Source organism: Ascaphus truei, chromosome 11, assembly GCF_040206685.1.
Source record: "Ascaphus truei isolate aAscTru1 chromosome 11, aAscTru1.hap1, whole genome shotgun sequence".
NCBI classification, from domain to species: domain Eukaryota; kingdom Metazoa; phylum Chordata; class Amphibia; order Anura; family Ascaphidae; genus Ascaphus; species Ascaphus truei.
This window is the reverse complement of record NC_134493.1, coordinates 50,525,700-50,543,933: the sequence shown is the minus strand read 5'-3', so window position 1 is coordinate 50,543,933 and position 18,234 is coordinate 50,525,700. Positions and strand designations below refer to the sequence as shown.

Below are 18,234 nucleotides of genomic sequence, written 5' to 3'. Positions count from 1 at the left end.
AGTAGTGCAATTAAAATCTGGCTAAAGCCAGTATCATAGTTACCTTTACTATAGAGGCAAACTGGATGCACATATTCCCTGGTGTGAGTATAATAAAATTTACACATATTTCTCTGTGTCAGCCTTATACATTCATCTACCATTCAATGGAGGGTGATGTCCAGACTGACACTGGGGTGAATTATACCTGCACTAATTGGAAAATTGGTAGGGACTCAATAACTGCTATGTAAAGCAGATGAGCCAATAAACCTACCTCTTTGACGTTTCAGAGATACTATATTTTAAATGCCCTTGGGAGGCAAGGAAAAGGATTGCCTAATATTTGTGAGAAACTGTACATAATACCGCGCTCCTCCCTATAGAAGTTTGCTGCTGGTAAAAAGATAGGCCTTACATATAGAAAAACAAAAAGAACGATTCCTGCACTCCTGCCAATTAGGCTAAAATAAAATAATAATCTCATGTATATATATACATAGATAGAAATATATCCTGCACCCCTATGGTAGAATAGTAATGGCTGGTGCTATTGTCATAAAAATACACAGCATACAATACCCACAATGAAGAGTTATGGAGACAACAGCACTCAGCAGTTCAAAAAGAATGAATTGTATTAAAGTACACAAATACTTGCACAAATAATCAACGTTTCGATCCCGGAGAGAGATCTTTATCAAGGGGGGTGCAGAGAACAAGTGAGAGTCCGTGACATTTATACCCTAAACACCTACCAATAACAATCAAAAGTTAAAAAAACGCGCGAAAAATAGGTGAGTACATAATCACAAACAAATGAGTCAACAGCTGTGTAAGGAGCCACACTATTGGCTGTAAAGCATGCACATAATGTAAACACAGAGAGCATCCCGTAGCGCCATGGTAATAGAGCAGAGTGACTGATCCTAGACTCTGGAAGGCGGAGACATCGGATAACTATAGCGTGGAGCAGAGTATAAACAAACGGCGGTGATCAATGCGCATGCGCAACAAAAAAAACCCCGCAATACACAAAGGAGTCATGCTATTGGCTATGTTTAAATTATGCACAGCGCAAATACAAGTGGTGTCCTAGGTTGCCATAGAGATGATTAAGGGATATGGTTAACCGGGTCCCTATAGGAGTATTTAAATATTTAAGTGCCTTCGGGAAGCACGCGGGGCCTCTGTAGACCCCGCGCCTCCCAGTTTGCGCACCGCTGGTTAAGGCATCAATCGGCAGGACGTAACAGCTTAAACCTGTCACTAGCTTACTTTTGTCCTAAGTGGGAATGAATATTTAATGCATGAAGCCTCCGGTGAAGGCCTCGCCTTAAGTCAAGTCTCTGAATGTCTCCCCTCACCCGCTCACTGTCTCTCTCCATCTATCTGCAGATCTTTTGGGCAACTTGCACTCTAACACTGCTCACCATAACACTCCAGTCCCACACCCAGCCCTGACTCCACACACACAGCCTGGACAGCCAGGTAAGTCGCACCTACTCTGATAATATAACAGAAGTTACTTTCCATGGACACAGTGCTGAAATCTACGATCAGTTGATCAGCGGTTGGCTCCATTACAGTTCCTATAACATTGGGGACATAATGGGCACAAAAAAAAAGGAAAATAACTCAATGTATTTGTTTTGCTTTGAAATATTCAATCACTCTTAATCCCATGGCTGCCAATGCAGTCACCAACACATTGCTGTGCAGCCAACATTTTAAAGGTGCAATCTCTGATGGCTGACCTAAAAAGTGTGTGTGTGTGTGTGTGTGTGTGTGTGTGTGTGTGTGTGTGTGTGTGTGTGTGTGTGTGTGTGTGTGTGTGTGTGTGTGTGTGTGTGTGTGTGTGTGTGTGTGTGTGTGTGTGTGTGTGTGTGTGTGTGTGTGTGTGTGTGTAGCACTCCAATGTAGATATCCAAAAAAAGCCTGGTGCTAGTCCCATAAATAATGTAAATAGTACATTACAATCCAGCAGGGCAGCCAAGAGAGACAGCACTCAGGTAACTCAGCAAAACAATGGATTTGTGTCTGTTTCAATACATTGTTTTGCTGACTTACCTCTGAGGGCTGTCTCCCTTTGATGTTCTGCTGCAATGCTGGATGGTAACGAGATATCTGAACTCCCTTAGCCTGTGCAAACTCATGCTGATATCACAAAAAAGCGACCAACCAGAGGAAATCAAACCCATCCCAAGTGTCAGCCCAGAATGTTTACAGTGTAACTTTAAAAGACTATTTCAAAATACTTGTAAATATAAGATTGGGGGAGGGGGGGAATGCATTGAACACTAAACAGGTCAATGCCATTAGTATGTATATGCATGCATGTGTTTATGTATATAACGCCCACAGTGTACTTTGTGCTTTACAAATACAATACAGTACAGGGAATTATAATACAATAATTGCAACAAAGTCAGACAATAGGAAAGGAAATCCCTGCTTCGGAGAGCTTACAATCTAAGTGGTATGTTGGGAAATTTACAGAGACAGCAGGTGAGAGAATAAGTGCAGTAGATGGCAGAGTTTGGCAGGAGTGACTGTGGGACAATAGCCATAAATCCAGGCTATTGGGATCCTTCATTTAAGAGGTGGGTTTTCAGGTTGATCTTTAAAGATGGTGCTTGGCGTATACAGAGTATGAGGGAGTTCCACAGATAAGTTGCAGTAAGGGAAAAGAGTTTAAGGCGAGAGAGGGCTGCAGAGGTGAAAAGAGACCGTTATGGGTAGAGCGCAGGAGATGAGCAGGGGCATAGCGAGAGATCAAAGCTGTTATGTAGGAAGGAGCAGATGAGTGGAGAGCCTTAAAAGTAGGGAGGAGAACTTTGTAGGTGATCTGAAATTTGATGGGAAGCCAGGAGAAGGATTTAAGGAGGAAGTTTGTGGATATTGTTTTGAGAGAAACTAAAATTATTCTAGCAGCTGAATTTTTGATTGATTGCAAGGGAGAAAGTTGTGAGGCAGGGAGGCCTGTTAGCAGTATGTTACAATAATCCAGACGGGAAAGGTAAAGGGCATGCAGTAGATTAACAGAGGAAGGGGCGGATCTTGGTACATTAGTACACTTTGGTCCTCGGAGAGACTTCCCCTTTAAGATGCAAATATAATTTGTTTGCTGGGGAAATGCACACGTCTCTTACTATATAATACCACACTCCCTGTGTATGTAAGCATTTATGAAGCACTTATGAAGATGCCGTGAACTACAATCAGTTTCTAGCCTATGTTCAATTCCCGGTGACCTTGGGCAAGTCACTTTATATCCTTGTGCCTCAGGCACCAAAAACATAGATTGTAAGCTCTGCAGGGCAGGTACTAACATTCCTATGTGCTGCGCACTATACTGTCATTGTGAAGCACATTGATTCCCTTTGGGAGAAAAGCGCTATATGAAATAAAGTTATTATTATTATACAGTGTAGGCTCTTTAACGACCTCATATTGTTATCGTGCTCTTTATCATTCTCTGTTCCTCTCTTCCTGCAGATGGGACACACATTCATGGCAAAGGACCAGCCCCCCCACAGAGGAAGCTTTGACTCGCTCCATGCGAGGAACGTGGAGTTGCCCATCAGATAGAGGACGTCACGCCCGTGACGGAGGCAGTGTCTCTGCACTGAACATTTGATAGGCGCTTGCATGACACTGCCCTCAGCACTCCAGAACAAGCACTTATTTTGTATATATCTTCAGCCTGCTCAGCCAACTTGTTGTTGTTTTTTTAACCCTTTTATTGTTGTAAACCTGAAGGCAACTTTTTTGCATGGTTACTTCGTTGTTGTTTTTTTGTTTGGGGTTTTTTTCCCCCCAAAATTCTGTCCTAGCACATTTTTACATTTCTCTCCATTCCAGACTGTAAATACTTCTCTCCCGTTTGGTTCTCATGATGTCTCCTCCTGCTTTCCGATCTCCAGTCCCTCTTCTCTTGCTTTCCACCCGCTTCAGCTCTTCCTCTGTATTTCCTCTTCCTTCTCTCGTCCTGCGCTTCCTCTTTCCTGTTGCAGGAAGTGTAATGGGGGGTGATGAGGACCAAGTTCAGGTTTGTTTGTTTTTTTTGTTTTTTTAGTGTTTATTGCTGGTGGCAAAAGTATGTCGGTTTATTCAGCATGATCATTACTCTTCTCTCCCAAAAGAGACAATGCAAACTCTACTTTTCGTCTGACACAAGGCAAGACAGGATAAAGCCACTGAACGACCCCCCCACCCCCCAATCTTGCAGACCTGTAATTGCCCCATCAGATCAGATGGATTTGGTATTCTCTCCCAGGCCGCCATAATGACAGCGTTTGGTATATGGCTCATAGATGCAAGCGTTGCTTCAACATGGATAGCAGCACTGAAGATCTTGGTGTCCCACACTATACGTATCCATGCAGGGGCTAGATTGCGATGGAAGTTCATAGGAAATCCAATGAGGTTATGATAAGCAAACGAAGACTCCTTCCTAACCCTGCATCACACCCCAAATCAGCGATGGGCAATTTGTAGCCTATTTTTCTACTATGATCCCTTTTTTTTCCCTCCTGGTCTCACCCACCAAACATTATCTTCGACACGTCCAACCCCTTCTGCAGCCCACTCCCTAAAACCTTTGTAAGTCCCTCACAAAATCCCTTCTGCTTTTAATAGAACATGTCTTATGAAGCTTTAGTTCCAGTTTGATGAGGTCACTACACTCACTTGACAGGGGAACCAATAAACCCTGAGCATGAGAGATTAGCAGCATCTGCAACTCTTGCATACATTTCGTATAGTCTTTCAATGTACCCTGTGGCAGCAAATACATTAACCTTTGGGCTGCCCTAGACATACGTACGTCACAGCCCCAAGCACACCAGAGAGCCCTTTTGACATGTCAGGTACGTTGTCATTAAAATGCTCATTTTGTATGGGATGATTGGGCTGCTCCATTCAATTGAAATGGAAGTGGAGCCCTTTTCGTTTACACCAGCTGGGGAGGGAGGGGCAGGCCGGCATCACCATGTAATCACTACCGAATCGGTCACATGGCCACAAATACCGGAAGTGCAGTGGCACTTGGGTGCTGTCGGACTTCCATCAGCAGAAAGGTTAATAATGCTATTTCATATATAGCGCTTTCTCCCAATGGGACTCAAAGCGCATCACAGTTACAGTATAGCGCGAGGAACGCAGCACATAGGATTGTTACAGAGTCGCTGCCCACATGAGCTTACACTCTTATATTTCTGGTGCCTGAGGCACAGGGAGATGGTGACTTGCCCAAGGTCACAAGGAGCCGACACCGGGAATTGAACCAGGTTCAAACTCGGTGTAATTTTATTACACTCCGTGTTGTTACTCACTGAGTCTCTCCTCCCTTACAAGGAGAAGATTTTTTTTTTAAACATTTTAAAGCGGCCTTTTTATATGTGAATGTTTATTATACACAAAAAAGTTTTTCATTTTAACCGTCCCGGTGCAGAATTGTGTGTACATTTTTTTAATTAATTATGGTATTTAAGAATAAATGAAATTTGTGAGATAATTCTCCCATCAATATGACAAATGTTTGTAAATGCTGATACAGCCGCCCTGTATTTTGCTGTTAACCCCCTTCTGCTGCTTAGGAGGCTTGGAACGTCACCCGGCAGGTTCGCCCTCATTGGCTGAACCGCCGGGGGGCGTGCCTAGCCGCTCGACGCGAGTTCCTGCTCTCAATTCTATTGAGAGCAGGAGTAGCTCTCGCGCGAGCGCTGCGGCCCCCCCTCGCAGCGGGCCCGGCGCCGTTGCGGGGAGGGCTTTCGTGAGCGCAGCGGACGCTGTAGCAGGCAGCGGGGGCAAGGCCTAAGTGGTGCTGTGATGTGGGACGCCTTCTGGTGCCAGAAGATGTCTTAAAGCAGTGTTTCCCAACTCCAGTCCTCAGGGAACCCCAACAGGTCAGGTCTTAAGGATATCCCTGCTCCAACGCAGGTGGCTCAATCAGCAGCTCAGTCATTGTGACTGAGCCACCTGTGCTGGAGCAGGGATATCCTTAAGACCTGACCTGTTGGGGTTCCCTGAGGACTGGAGTTGGGAAACACTGTCTTAAAGCATAGCACCGCTTGGTAAGTACGGGCCTCCTATATCTTCTGCTTGTAAAGCCAATCTCTTGCCACAATGCTGCATATAGCAGCCGTACCATTTTGACTTCCTCTTTTATTTGGCAGCCGTTAAACTGAGGGGTTCTTGCAGCTGTATTTCACTATAAGAACGCTTGCTCTAATTCCATTCAACTTTGTGACTTAAACGTACGATCGCACTTAGCTCACAATAAATATTTTTACCAGCTAAATATTGTAGCAGGATTTGGCATCTTGTTTCCTCTACCCTGTTCCCGTAGGGAAGACGATAAAGAGTAGGTGGAGCAGGGAGGGCGTGTGTGCACGGTCTTAGTACAGTGACATCACATAAACGTGAGGCGCTACAGGACGCGGACTCTACCTTCCCAAGTTAAGCGTACCATATTTTACCGTAACCCCTTGGGTGTCCTTATGATATTTTGTGTTCTTCATGCTTATGGTTCAGGAATGGCTTGACCTGTAAGAAGAGGACTTATAGGGGGGGCTAGTTTAAATTCCTGGTTGTGCTGGGTTGTTGCCCTGGGGTAAAACAGCCCTACCCAGGGAGACCACCTACTTCAGGTGTAGCAAATAGTGGGGATTGATGCTTTTAGGCCTCTCACTAATGAAAGACTTGGGTGAATTATTTTAATATCCCCAATGGCAGCCATATTCCCTTAATTAAAATCACAAGGCAACATTCTATATTTAGGGCTATAAGCTTATGCTTACATTTTAGTACAGACATGAACATTTTATTAACCAGACATCTAGAAATAGTGTATGCAGGTGCACTTACAGTGGTTTGCAAAAGTATTCACCCCCTACCAACAATGTCACATTTGGTTCAATTACAAATAATGTATGCATCATTTTTTCAAATGGCCTTTTGTTCAAAGCGGCAGTGGTTAAACTGAACACTTGTATGAGGAGGAGGTGAAATGTCAGCAAAGGAAATGTACAAAATAAAATGGTGACATTGTTGCCCATTCTTCACGGGAAAATGGATCCATATTTGAGCAGGACAATGACCCGTAGCACAAAGCTACACTGGGGTGGTTGAACAAGAAGAGAATGAATGTTCTTGAGTGGCCCAGTCACAGTCCTGACTTGAATCCAATCGAAAATGTATGGCGAGACTTTAATATTGCAGTCCATCGACGATCCCCAACAAACTTATCATCACCGGATCAATTTTCCCATCCTAATGTGCAGAACAAGCAAAGACCTAGAGATCCCAAAAAACTCGGCAGTAATTGCTGCAAAAGGGGCTTCTACCAAGTACTGATCTAAAGGGCTGAATACTTATGCAACCAGTACATTTTAATTTGTACATTTAATTTACTGACATTTTACCTCCTCATATAACCGTGTTCAGTTTAACCACTACAGCTTTGAACAAAAAAAGTTCATTTGAATGTGACATTATTGGTAGGGGGTGAATACTTCTGAAAACCTCTGTATCAGAAATATATACCTCTCTACAAGCTGCCCTTATCTTTTAATTCTCATAAGGTGCTTCAGTGTGAAATGCTTCAGCACATTTCTCATTTGGAGTAGTATGTCTCAAAATATTTTCTGGGCTGGACTTTTAATAGAGGCCCAGATTGGGATTTAGAAAAAAACAAAGAAAACCCACGTTATAACCTAATCCTGATGAATGCAACTTTTGAAATGATTCCTGAATTACATCCGAGCCCCTAGCCAAGGCAACGTTCATTTACACTTCTGTGCAATTTCTGACTGGCTTCCAGTTAGAAACAAGGATTTGCATTTGCAAAGCTATTAAAGCTGCAGTTCAAGCTGTCGTTTTTCCATTCAACATGTGCATCAATACAATCTACAGTCTACACACTGACAAGTGATTAGCCAAATTGCTGATCGATCCATTCTCCTGTAAATCGATCGCTGAAGATTTGGCTCGGGGTTCACTAAGTGCATTCTGCGGCACTGACAACCAAAGTTCTGTGAGGAAGATCACGTGACCAGACAGGCACTAGATTCAATTTGTTCACTGCTAGAGAGGGCAGGGCTCAAAAAGGTGATGCTGTTTCAGAAAGGGAAGGGGATGTGACTTTGTAAATGGTTGCTAGAGGGGAAAAAATGCTTGTTACATTAGAATACATAAAAAAGGTCTGTTACAATGTTTATTTTTTTTAAATGCTACAAGTATTTTCTCATAGTACAGAACTGATTTATTTACATTTAAAAAAACGTAGGGAATTGCTTGAACCGCAGCTTTAAAGCAGAAATTCTGCAATGGCAGAGAGGTTGCTGCATGGCTGAGCAGATACATTTTTATTGTGGCTTCTATGATTGTTCTGAAGTTGTATCGCATGCATCTTTAGAAACCTTGAGTTAATGTTTGGGCCCTCTTGCAGCGAAGGTGTACCTATTCTGTATTCTGCATGGGGCCATAGTACCTGGAAAATGGGCCCCAAGGGTGTACGGTATTTTGCTCATTGGGTCTATGGTAACTGCCCCTTTAATCCATTCAGCATTTCACAGTATTTATATTACTTTTGTCTTACATGGGACAGACCATGTATTGCATTAAACATGTCACTGTCATAATGTCACTTTTGTTCCTAGGTGGGGCTGGCCCTTGAGCCCCTTTGGTCCTAGTTGGGACCCATTAAACCATCTCTGTAGTCTGATTTATATTGGTATGTGTGAGCGGGGTGTTGTAGGTTTGGCTTTAGTGCGAAGGGTCCAGGCCTCAGAATTGCTGGAGGTAGCCCTGGAAGCCAGGATTATGGGTTCAAATATAGAAAGAAGAGATTAAGCAGGACATCCAGGTTTGATACAATTAGATTGGAAGCTCTTTGAAACAATGCCTGTAGGAGATATATACACACACACACACTACTGCATAGCTTTCCAGTGCACCTTTTATATCCTAGCATGGGACCTAAATACCAGCATACGTACCATCCCTACACTGAGGCACTTCATTTTAGAGGCACTTGGTTGGAAAGCTGCTGTTTTTTTATTTTGTACATAAAATCTCGGAGGAAATAGTTGTACAGAGTGAAATGTTTTTGTACCCTTTTGCGGTTTAGATGTGTTTGGATTCCATGGTGATGGCTGTAAGTGTATTTTAGCTTTTTATATAACTTGTGTATAGATGCTATTTTTGTGATTATTGCTAGAATTGATGACAATGATCTATCACCAAGCATCGGAATAATCCTTTTGCTGCTAGAGAGGCAGTCAATGCGTAAGGCTGCGCTTATAGTGCCGGCTATGGCGACGTCAGACTGCGCTTATAGTGCCAGCGACGGTGACGTCAGGCTGCGGTCACTGGAAAAATCAAATTGAGGGGACTTCCAGGTATCGCGACCGCGACGTCGCGCTTACTATAAGCGCACGCGAGGGCGGCAATGCGTTTGTTTTGACGCGATGTCGCCGGCACTGTAAGCGCAGCCTCACTCTGCTTAACGGTTAAAGGTATTGCATAATTTTATTTATTAAGAAATGAGGCTAGGCCCTTCTGATCCACTTTAAGCAAACGCTTCTCTTTTTTTCTTAATAGAGCCAGGTAACAGAGTTCCTTGTACAGTACTATGTAATATGATACTTTCCATATTGCAATCCCAGAGAACGCGACCTCCAAAATGGGACTTTTGCCTGAATTTAAGCTTTGTTTCCATATAAATCAATGGGATAAAGCTCAAGTGATAACTGCTTATTTTAGCATTTTTTTATAATAAATGAAAAATAAAACGGGACTTTGTATACTGTACTTTAATGTTAAGTGTTTTTTCTTTTCATTTTGTGATTTTGCCACTTGAGATCACCATGAGATCTCTTAGGCCGCGTTTATAGTGCCGGCGACGCGACCGATGACGTCACCCGTCACCACTGGCGAAAGTTGAACTTCAGTTTTAAGCGACGTCGCTGGCGACAAGGCCAGTGACGTCATGAAGGGGAGGGCAGCGCTCTCTGATTGGTTTAGAGACAGTCACATGTGGCGACTGTTGGGGACTTTGACTGTGCTGAAGAGGAGATATCTTGAACATATGACCTGTTGGGGGGGCTTGAGGACTGGAGTTGAGCACCCATGGAATAGACAATATGATGGGTCTGATTTCCTCCTAGCGGGGAAATTCCCGTTGATTTTCTGTCGCACTCCCTCCCATAGCATTCAGTGGAGTCTCATTGATAAGTCATAAGCCTCATGTAACTGTGTGCAAATAATGTTGTACCGTTTGTTACTAAACATTGCTAAGCCAGAAGGCATCTTGTAGTCTTTTCAAACTAACAGATGGCCCAAAAGGTACCTTCTTTCTTAACAATGTTCATTAAACAACGCCCTGTAGTTCATAGTTTCCATAGGATTCAGTGGTGGGTGGCACACTGCTTTGTTTGGTCGTCCTGACATTTATGATAGCTGGAGAAAATGAGGGTGAGAAATGAATGCTCATCGAGCATCAGTTATCTGATTCGGGCTGGTACCAGTACAATGGTAATAGAGCTATGAAGTACAATTAGTTTCTTTTTTTCCCCAAACCCATAGTTAGTACAGTACCACCTTTTTATTTCAGGATAAATAAGATTTCTTTATTTTAAAAACTATTTCCCTTTCAGTTTTTAGAGCATGAGTATTGAGTCAAAAAAGAAAGTTTTGGACATTGTTCAGAATGATAATGTATTAAATATGGCACAGTACCACTACTTTTGTAAGGTCCGCTGATGACTGAACAAAACCTTTCACATATCCACTTTTAATCCTGTTGTTTTCTCAGAACCTTTGGTCCCTCCCCTTCTGAAAAGAGCAGGCACTATAGAATACATACATTTTCACACTGTAAATAACATTTGGGTTTTCATTATTGGTTGTATGTAATAAAACCCACTTTTTTGTGTTTGCAATGAACCACAGTATTTTGGTAGTACCACTTTCTCTCCTTTATATGAAGAAAATGCATCACGGTTATTTTGGAGCTAAATTTACATTTTCATCCTGAGTCTCTTAGAATCAGTATCCAGGGCCTTTACTCCAGTTTTACCCTCTTGTGTGTTCTTGTGTGCTCGTTTTGTTATTAGGAAATGTCCGAGAGGAATTACGAGATGTACACATTATATACATGGCACGAATCAAACCCTGATATGAAAAATAAAAGAATCAGGTCCAGCCACTTGGGATGCCCCTACATGGGGTCTAAAGGAATACAAAAAGTATCAAAAGTGGGTGCTAAGACAAAAAAAAACTCAGGTCAGGAAGTAGAAGATCATGAAAAAAAGTAGTCACGCACACCAAAAATTAGAACAGTCAAAAGGTAACAAAAGTCATTTAATGACTTAAAGCTGCAGTTTTTTTTTTTTTTTTTTTTTACTTTAATAGTTTCATGTGGACAATCTCTAATTACCTAAAGAACTGCATAGCTGCCAGTCAGTTCGTTCTCCGTCTATTGATCGGCAAAGTTTGGCGACATCTTTAAATATGGGGAATGTAAATCGTTGCTATAGGAACAAGCATGCTTGTTAAAATAGAATACAAGAAAATTGGTCTTTCAAAGTTGTTTTTTTTTAAAACAGAAAATGCTAAAAGTATTGTTTCTTACTACAGAACTGATTTATTAAAAAAAAACACACATGCAGGATATTGCCTGAACTGCAGCTTTAAAGAAGTAATGGCGGCATCCAACGTTTCGGTGCAGACACGCACCTTCATCAGGCCAGGTTCATTGTGGGTGTGGCCGTGCTAGTGGCGTCACGCATGATTCTAGCTTCAGCGATTTGTGCGCTCTAATTGGACGCAATGAGGGGGCGTGGCCGTGATGTCACGGGAGCCGGTTCGACTCACCTGGCCGTCGCGTGAGGAAACGTTTCTGTTTCCTCGCGCATCATGAGCGCCGGCGCCTCTGGTCTCGCGCTCTCAGGACAGCCTCATAGAGGCACATCATTTTGATCCGCGGTCGCGATAACCATGGACAATGAATTCAATTAGAAGTGTGTGCAATCTTTTTTTTTTTTCTTCATTATTAGTATTCATAGGCTTATAGTTTTACTGTAATGTAAGCACATAGGGCTAATAAACTTTCTATGCCAGGCTTGGCCAACTCCAGTCCTCAAGGGCCACAAACAGGTCAGGTTCTAAAGATATCTCTGCTTCAGCACAGGTCACTCAGTCGTTGATTGAGCCACTTGTGCTGAAGCACAGGGGATCCCTGACAAAGCCCCGGAGAGTGAAACACCGTGTTAATGGTTGTGGCAGCAGAGCATGGAGCACAGGGTCTTCAACAAACCAGCCACCTACTCTAACGGCAGACGCCGGATGAGAAGGAGAGCTGGGGAACTGGATAGCGGTGAAGCCTTCCGCAAGTAGCACGGAAGTGACGGAGGCGAACACTCGCGAGATTTCTGGGCTCCCGGGATCTGGTGCAGGTCGCCAGCTATGGAGCAGCAGATGAGCGAGTTCTTCCAGCACGCCGGGGAACCAGCCTGCCATCGAGGTCCCCACGCCCGCACTCCACTATACCCTTTGAGTCGTACTCCCATGTAAGTGAGCAGTGATTGTTTTATTTGCTGTTTAATACACATTTACACAGGCGGTGCTTGTCTGTTTTTCTTGTTTCCATTTCTCAAGGTTCTCCCCAGCAGGGGGTAACTGGACACTGGACTTTGATACCCTAGTCCATATAGAATGAGCATGCCAGGTACAGTATATGGTCATATATCATCCTATATATTAGTCTAGTTGAGCACGGTTCATATTGTGTGTATAATTAAATCAGGCCAATGAGGCCAATATTGACACCAACTAATAAATACTGACACCAACTCACATCCAATAAGGACTCCACCATTCAAAAGCACCACATTTTTATTAGTTACCATAAATAAAATACATTTTCCACATTCCCCCTATCCCACCCAGAAATAAATGAAAGATATAGATATATCGGAATATAGCTTTGCCAGAAGCACTGTAGCATTGCGTCAGAAAAGGTTTGTGTTAGTAAGGCACCACAGTAGCATGGTAAAGGACAGGATAGAACTATGTCTATAAGTCATATACCAAGGTTACATATATAACATTTTGCCCCTGTATAGCATGGGGAATATGCACCAATAATATCGCTGTGGCTTTCTTTGGCCCTTCATGTTTTTACAATCAACATGTCTATTCAGTGCATGTTCCTTAAATGCTCTCTTCTTAGCTCTTTGGTTTGATAATTACACATAAAGAACGATATAGCAGAATAAATGGGATTTATTGGTAGGCTACAGTATGTGACCACATTGTGGCTTTAACGGTCCTCGTTTTTTATTTACAGCCTTTTGTTACTCCCCAAGGAAGCCACGTTTATGAAGCAGTGTAAAAACTGGTAAGGTCAACAGTCAAGACCGCATAACCATCGTGCTGAAAGGAACGATCACCCTTTCACTGCTAGAGAGGCCTGCAATAAGTTACATTGTGGAGTCAATACTTGCCATCCAAACTGGATTTATTTACCTTGCCATGCCAAGGCTGAGGCCCACAGCTTTTTGCAGTGCAATGTATTGTATGCCACTTCAGCAGTGAAGGACTAAATCTGTCTCGTGTGAGAAAAGTTTGGGGAAGCCTGGATAATGACAAGAGTGGAAGGGGTATTGCAGATGTGGGAGAACGAAGCCCACCATTTTCTCAAGTTTGGAAGACTGTTAGAAATGGAACACCATAGTGGCTGAATGTCACCTGTACCTGGATCAAGGTAAAGACAGAGAGTTTCAATAAGATATAACAAGAGCAAGAAAGTTCTGATATTGGTGTAGGTAACAGGTCAAGGGGCAGCTGTGTCTCTGTTTAATGTCCATATCATATATGTAGTGAGTGGAACGTGGGTCAGCTTACACTTTCTTATTTCTTCCCAGACACCAAGGCTGCAAATTCCTGGATGGACATCTCCTTGTTGAGGTAGCTGTCATATTGGCGTTTGGAGATCATCCCGCACCTAAGGGCATGCTCTATGTCGAATTTTCTGCCCGATTTCCGGTCAAGGATCACAGAGGAATCCCCATTAGGCCCCTTGATGGTGGTTTCTTCCCAGTCACACTCCTGGCTCTGCAGGTTGACAAACATTCTCCAGTCGATCAAGCCCAAGTTGCGAGCCTCTTCTGGTGACATCTCCCTTCCCGTGTCTGGGTCGATGACCACGATGGAGCGACGCAGATGGTTCTCTCTCTGCTCCCTCTTGACTGCCATAGTTTCCAGGCGCTTCTGCAGCTGCTCAATCTCTATGTCTTTGTCCCTAGAGATCTTCTTAAGTTCGTTAAGCTCCTCTTCCAGGGATTTGAAGCGGGAATCTAGGTTAACACTGCTGTCCACCTGGGTCATGCTCCTCAGATCCTGAGCCTCCTTTATTGTTATTTGAATCTCAGATTGCATATGGCGAGTCTCCAGTTGCAGACTTTGCTTATCCATCTGCATCTTGTGAGTGTCTTCCCTCAGGTACTCCAGCTCCTTGTTAGCCTTGGAGTTGCTGAACTCTAATTCTGCCAGTTGGGATTTCAGATGGTCTGACTCTGCGTCAAGCTCCCTCTTGCGCCTGCTCTCTTCATCCAAACTGACTTTTAGCCTTTGTATCTCCTTCTCTGTTTCAGCATCCTTCTCCACTTCTATTTTCTCTGTAAAAACCACTTTCTCCTTCACCTCCATCTTCTCCAGTAAGATGAATTTTTTGTGCAGCGCCTCCAGCTCTGTCTCCAGCATCTGCCTTCTGTGCTTCTCCTCTTCCACCTGGAGCTTCAGAAGATTGTGCTCCTTCTCTTGCTGTGGGTCTTGCTGTAAGACAACTTTCTGCTTCAATGTCACTTTCTCTTTGGTTGCTATCTCTCTCTGCTCCAGCTCATTCAGCCTGATTTTTAGCTTCTGGATCTCAAGCTCTGCCTCACGCCGAGCCTGCCTCTCCCTCTCTAGTTCCTCGAGCTGACGCTCCAGCTCTGATTTACGGTATTGCAGCTTACGCAGTTCCTCCTGTAGAGAATCCTTTTGTTTCAGCTCATTATCAATGCTCTTGGAGAAACTGTTGACTTCCGACTTCAGCACGGGATCCTCTTCGAACTTCACCACCTCCTGTTGAACCACCTTTTCCTTCACCTGTGACAGCTCCCTCTCCTTCTGCCTAATCTTATCTTCCTGGGACATCCTCTCCCTTTCCAGATCCAGGCGCTTTTTCTGCTCCTCAGCCAGCCTTGATCTCAGGGTCTCCAGCTCGTTCTTGGTTTTGGGGTCTTCACGGTATTGCAGGACCTCTTGGACCACTTCCTTGATCTGAACCTGGGGTTTGGTGTCTATCCAACTCTGGATCTCCTGCTTCAGCTGGGTGATCTCCAGTTCTGAACGCTCAACCACCCTGGTCTTCTCCAAGATCTCCCCACGCAGTTTCTCCAGCTCTGCCAAGATCTCTGGGTCAGTCTTGTGCTTGATGACTTCCTTGGTTATCTCCTTCACCTCCACTTGGGGGCCACGTTTCTTCAGGGATACCATTTCATTCTGCAAACTCTTCACCTGCTCCTCAGATGTTCTGTATTTCCTCTCCTGCTCAATCACTTCCTGGCGGAGGTTGGCCAATTCACTCTCAGCTTTAGGGTCTGGACGAACAATCTCCCGCACTTTCTCCTGGACCACAACCTTGGCATTCTCATCCTCTAGGATGGTGATCTTCCGAATCAGTTCATTCTTTTCCCGCAGTGCTGTACGGATCTTGGTGGTCTCCTCCTCATAATGCCGACGGAGATCGGCCACCTCCCTCTCGGATTCCAAGTCCTTCTCCACTTTAAGCACTTCCTTAACTGTGATCTTGCCCTCAGCCATGGCCCTCTCTTTCTCCAGGCGTTTCATTTTCTCCTGGAGCAGTAGCAACTCCTCCTCCTCTTTCTGCCTCTGCGTACTTTCTCTCTGCTTGTTCTCCTGCAGCAGTCTATAATCCATGGCTAGTTGAGGGTCATTCTGCAGCTTAATCACCTCTTTCTCTGTGATCTTCTCCTGCTGCTTGTTCTTCTCTTTTGCCAAGATGCTCATTCGCTCTTGTAAGCTCGCAATCTCACTCTGTTTCGCCCCCTTTTGCCTTTTCAGCTCCTCCAGCTCTTCTTTGAGTCTTAAGAATTCCTCCTGCTGCTCCTTATCCTTCTCAATCCTCAAGACCTCCTTGACTATGTACTGTTGACCACCTTCCTTTTGCTCATATTCCGAAACTCGTACCTTCAACCGCAGGGAATCCAGCTCATCTTGCAAGGACTTGTTCTTGCGCTGCTCTTCTGAAACCTTTTCCAGGACTTTGTGGTAATCCTCTTCTAGCTGTGGATCTGGTACCTTCTTCAACACCTCCTTCTTCACTATGGTCTCCTGGGGCTTCTGGTTCTGGAAAAATATGATTTCATTCTGGGTACTCTTGATCTCCGATTCCAGTTGCTGCCGACGCTGCACCTCGTCATCCAACATATTCTTGATTTTCCAGGTCTCCTCAGTGGGTTTCTCAGACTGGCTCATCTGCACTGACTCCTGACGGACTTCCACCTCCGGCTGCTGTGGATAAGAAATAATATTGATACATTAAACAATTCTTTATAGGGGTATCCAACAGCAATGTATCCTTTCAAGAAGAGCATAAATGAAAGCTTTGCCTATCCATAGTTTCAATGAGTGATTTAATCAATTTAGAAAAAAAGTATTTTACTTGCAATGACTTAACAGTTGACTGAATTCAATGTGATATTTAGGGCTGAAATCACCTATCTTCTGCCTGGCCGAAAAGAAGCTTCTGTAGACAATTTAACAATCTCATTCACTCTAGTTTAACTGTGCTGACTGCAAGTACTTGACTCCTATTGTTCCTCTGGAAATGAATTACAAATTCCATTATTTAGGGGCCTCTGACCAGGGGAGTGTTTTTCAAAGTGTTTTCTTTACTTGATTGAAACAATATATATATTTAGTGTTAAAAGCATGCAAGTTATTACTAACCTGGAGCCATATTTTCAGTTTAAACATGAACAATGTAAAGGCTTTTTACATGAATTACATTTGAATAAAATACAATATTAGCTTCAATGACACTAAAGACTGGTGGAGAAATCAGTACATAAAAACCTGCAACCTTCTTTCCTCCTCAGTCTCAAACCAAATTTTGATGCCTCTGATAAGGCCCTACCCTGTCCTCATCAGAGTCCATCCTAGGCAGACAAAAAGACTGGCCTGGAATTGCTACTCTCCCACACAGACTATAGACTATAGCAGACTATAGCCTTCTGTTCCAACTATAGAGTTGCTGGAGTGTTTTCAGCTGGCTTCGTAACTCACACCTATCCTACATGGTTTGTGTGTGTGTGTGTGTGTGTGTGTGTGTGTGTGTGTGTGTGTGTGTGTGTATATATATATATATATATATTTTTTTTTTTGCCCTCTAGGCTGCTCATGTATTACCTGACGCAAGAGGGTCTGAGCGAACTCCAGTGTCTGCAGCCTCTGCTTATTCACAGCATTGACTTCTGTGAATCTAGTAGCCAATTCTGCTTCCTGTGGAGACACGAGAATATTAAGGATCGTGCATGTGCAGTCAGAGACAAATATGATCATCCTAGAGAGCGTTGTCCCCCCCCCCAAGAGCGCGGGCCCCCGGCCTATAGCTACACTACTGGTTAGAGAGTACTGCCTATTAATAGACAACAATATTAATGTACAATTATAATTGACGTTTAATGGGGAAGAAGTGTGAAAGTGGGGATTAAAAGATGAATATGTAGGTAAAGGAGCTGTCTAATTATATGTACACTGTGCTTTACAGAGCACTTACTATACAATGTTAAAGGACCACAACATTGTATATGAGTGTATATAGTGATAGCTTTGTTTCACCTCTTTGTTGCCCAAGGGGCCAGCAATTCATTGCTCCTCTAGTGTTATGGGAAGAATGAAGTAATGAATTAGTGGTTAAGTAATTAAGTAGGAGATGTTACAGGAAGAATGTCACATACCTCGTCCTTCACTTTGACTGCGGGAGACTGGAGTCTGGCACGTTTGTTAAGAGTATTTCTTCTGTTCTCCATATCCAGAACAGACTTCAACTTCTCAGCTTCAAGCTCATAATCCTGAGACACGGGGGTTATTAGTTCAAATGAAAAAGTGCAGATTGGGGCACTATAAACACAGAGACTCCTATCGCAGTTTAATAAAGAACCTCAAAAGTATCCAGAAACG

At 43.5% G+C, this 18,234-nt stretch overlaps 2 protein-coding genes across 6 annotated transcripts in view; one reads left to right on the top strand and one right to left on the bottom strand.

Annotated features, from left to right (window-relative positions):
• Positions 1 to 5,518, top strand: part of UBN1 (ubinuclein 1) — a 44,825-nt gene extending 39,307 nt beyond the window's left edge. For 4 of the 5 annotated variants that reach the window (XM_075566162.1, XM_075566163.1, XM_075566164.1 and 1 more), the window contains exons 18-19: positions 1,378 to 1,470; positions 3,478 to 5,518. In XM_075566162.1, coding sequence (XP_075422277.1) covers positions 1,378 to 1,470; positions 3,478 to 3,530 — 146 coding nt within the window. In that variant the 3' untranslated portion in view covers positions 3,531 to 5,518. Of the gene's footprint in view, positions 1 to 1,377; positions 1,471 to 3,475 lie in introns of all 5 variants that reach the window. The other variant, XM_075566166.1, reaches the window with a different exon arrangement.
• A 7,343-nt stretch (positions 5,519 to 12,861) lies between these two features.
• PPL (periplakin) overlaps positions 12,862 to 18,234 on the bottom strand; it is a 75,462-nt gene continuing 70,089 nt past the window's right edge. Inside the window, exons 21-23 of the mRNA XM_075566160.1 lie at positions 18,012 to 18,125; positions 17,461 to 17,553; positions 12,862 to 16,563 (exon numbers count right to left, since the gene is read on the bottom strand). Coding sequence (XP_075422275.1) covers positions 13,897 to 16,563; positions 17,461 to 17,553; positions 18,012 to 18,125 — 2,874 coding nt within the window. The 3' untranslated portion in view covers positions 12,862 to 13,896. The remainder of the gene's footprint in view (positions 16,564 to 17,460; positions 17,554 to 18,011; positions 18,126 to 18,234) is intronic.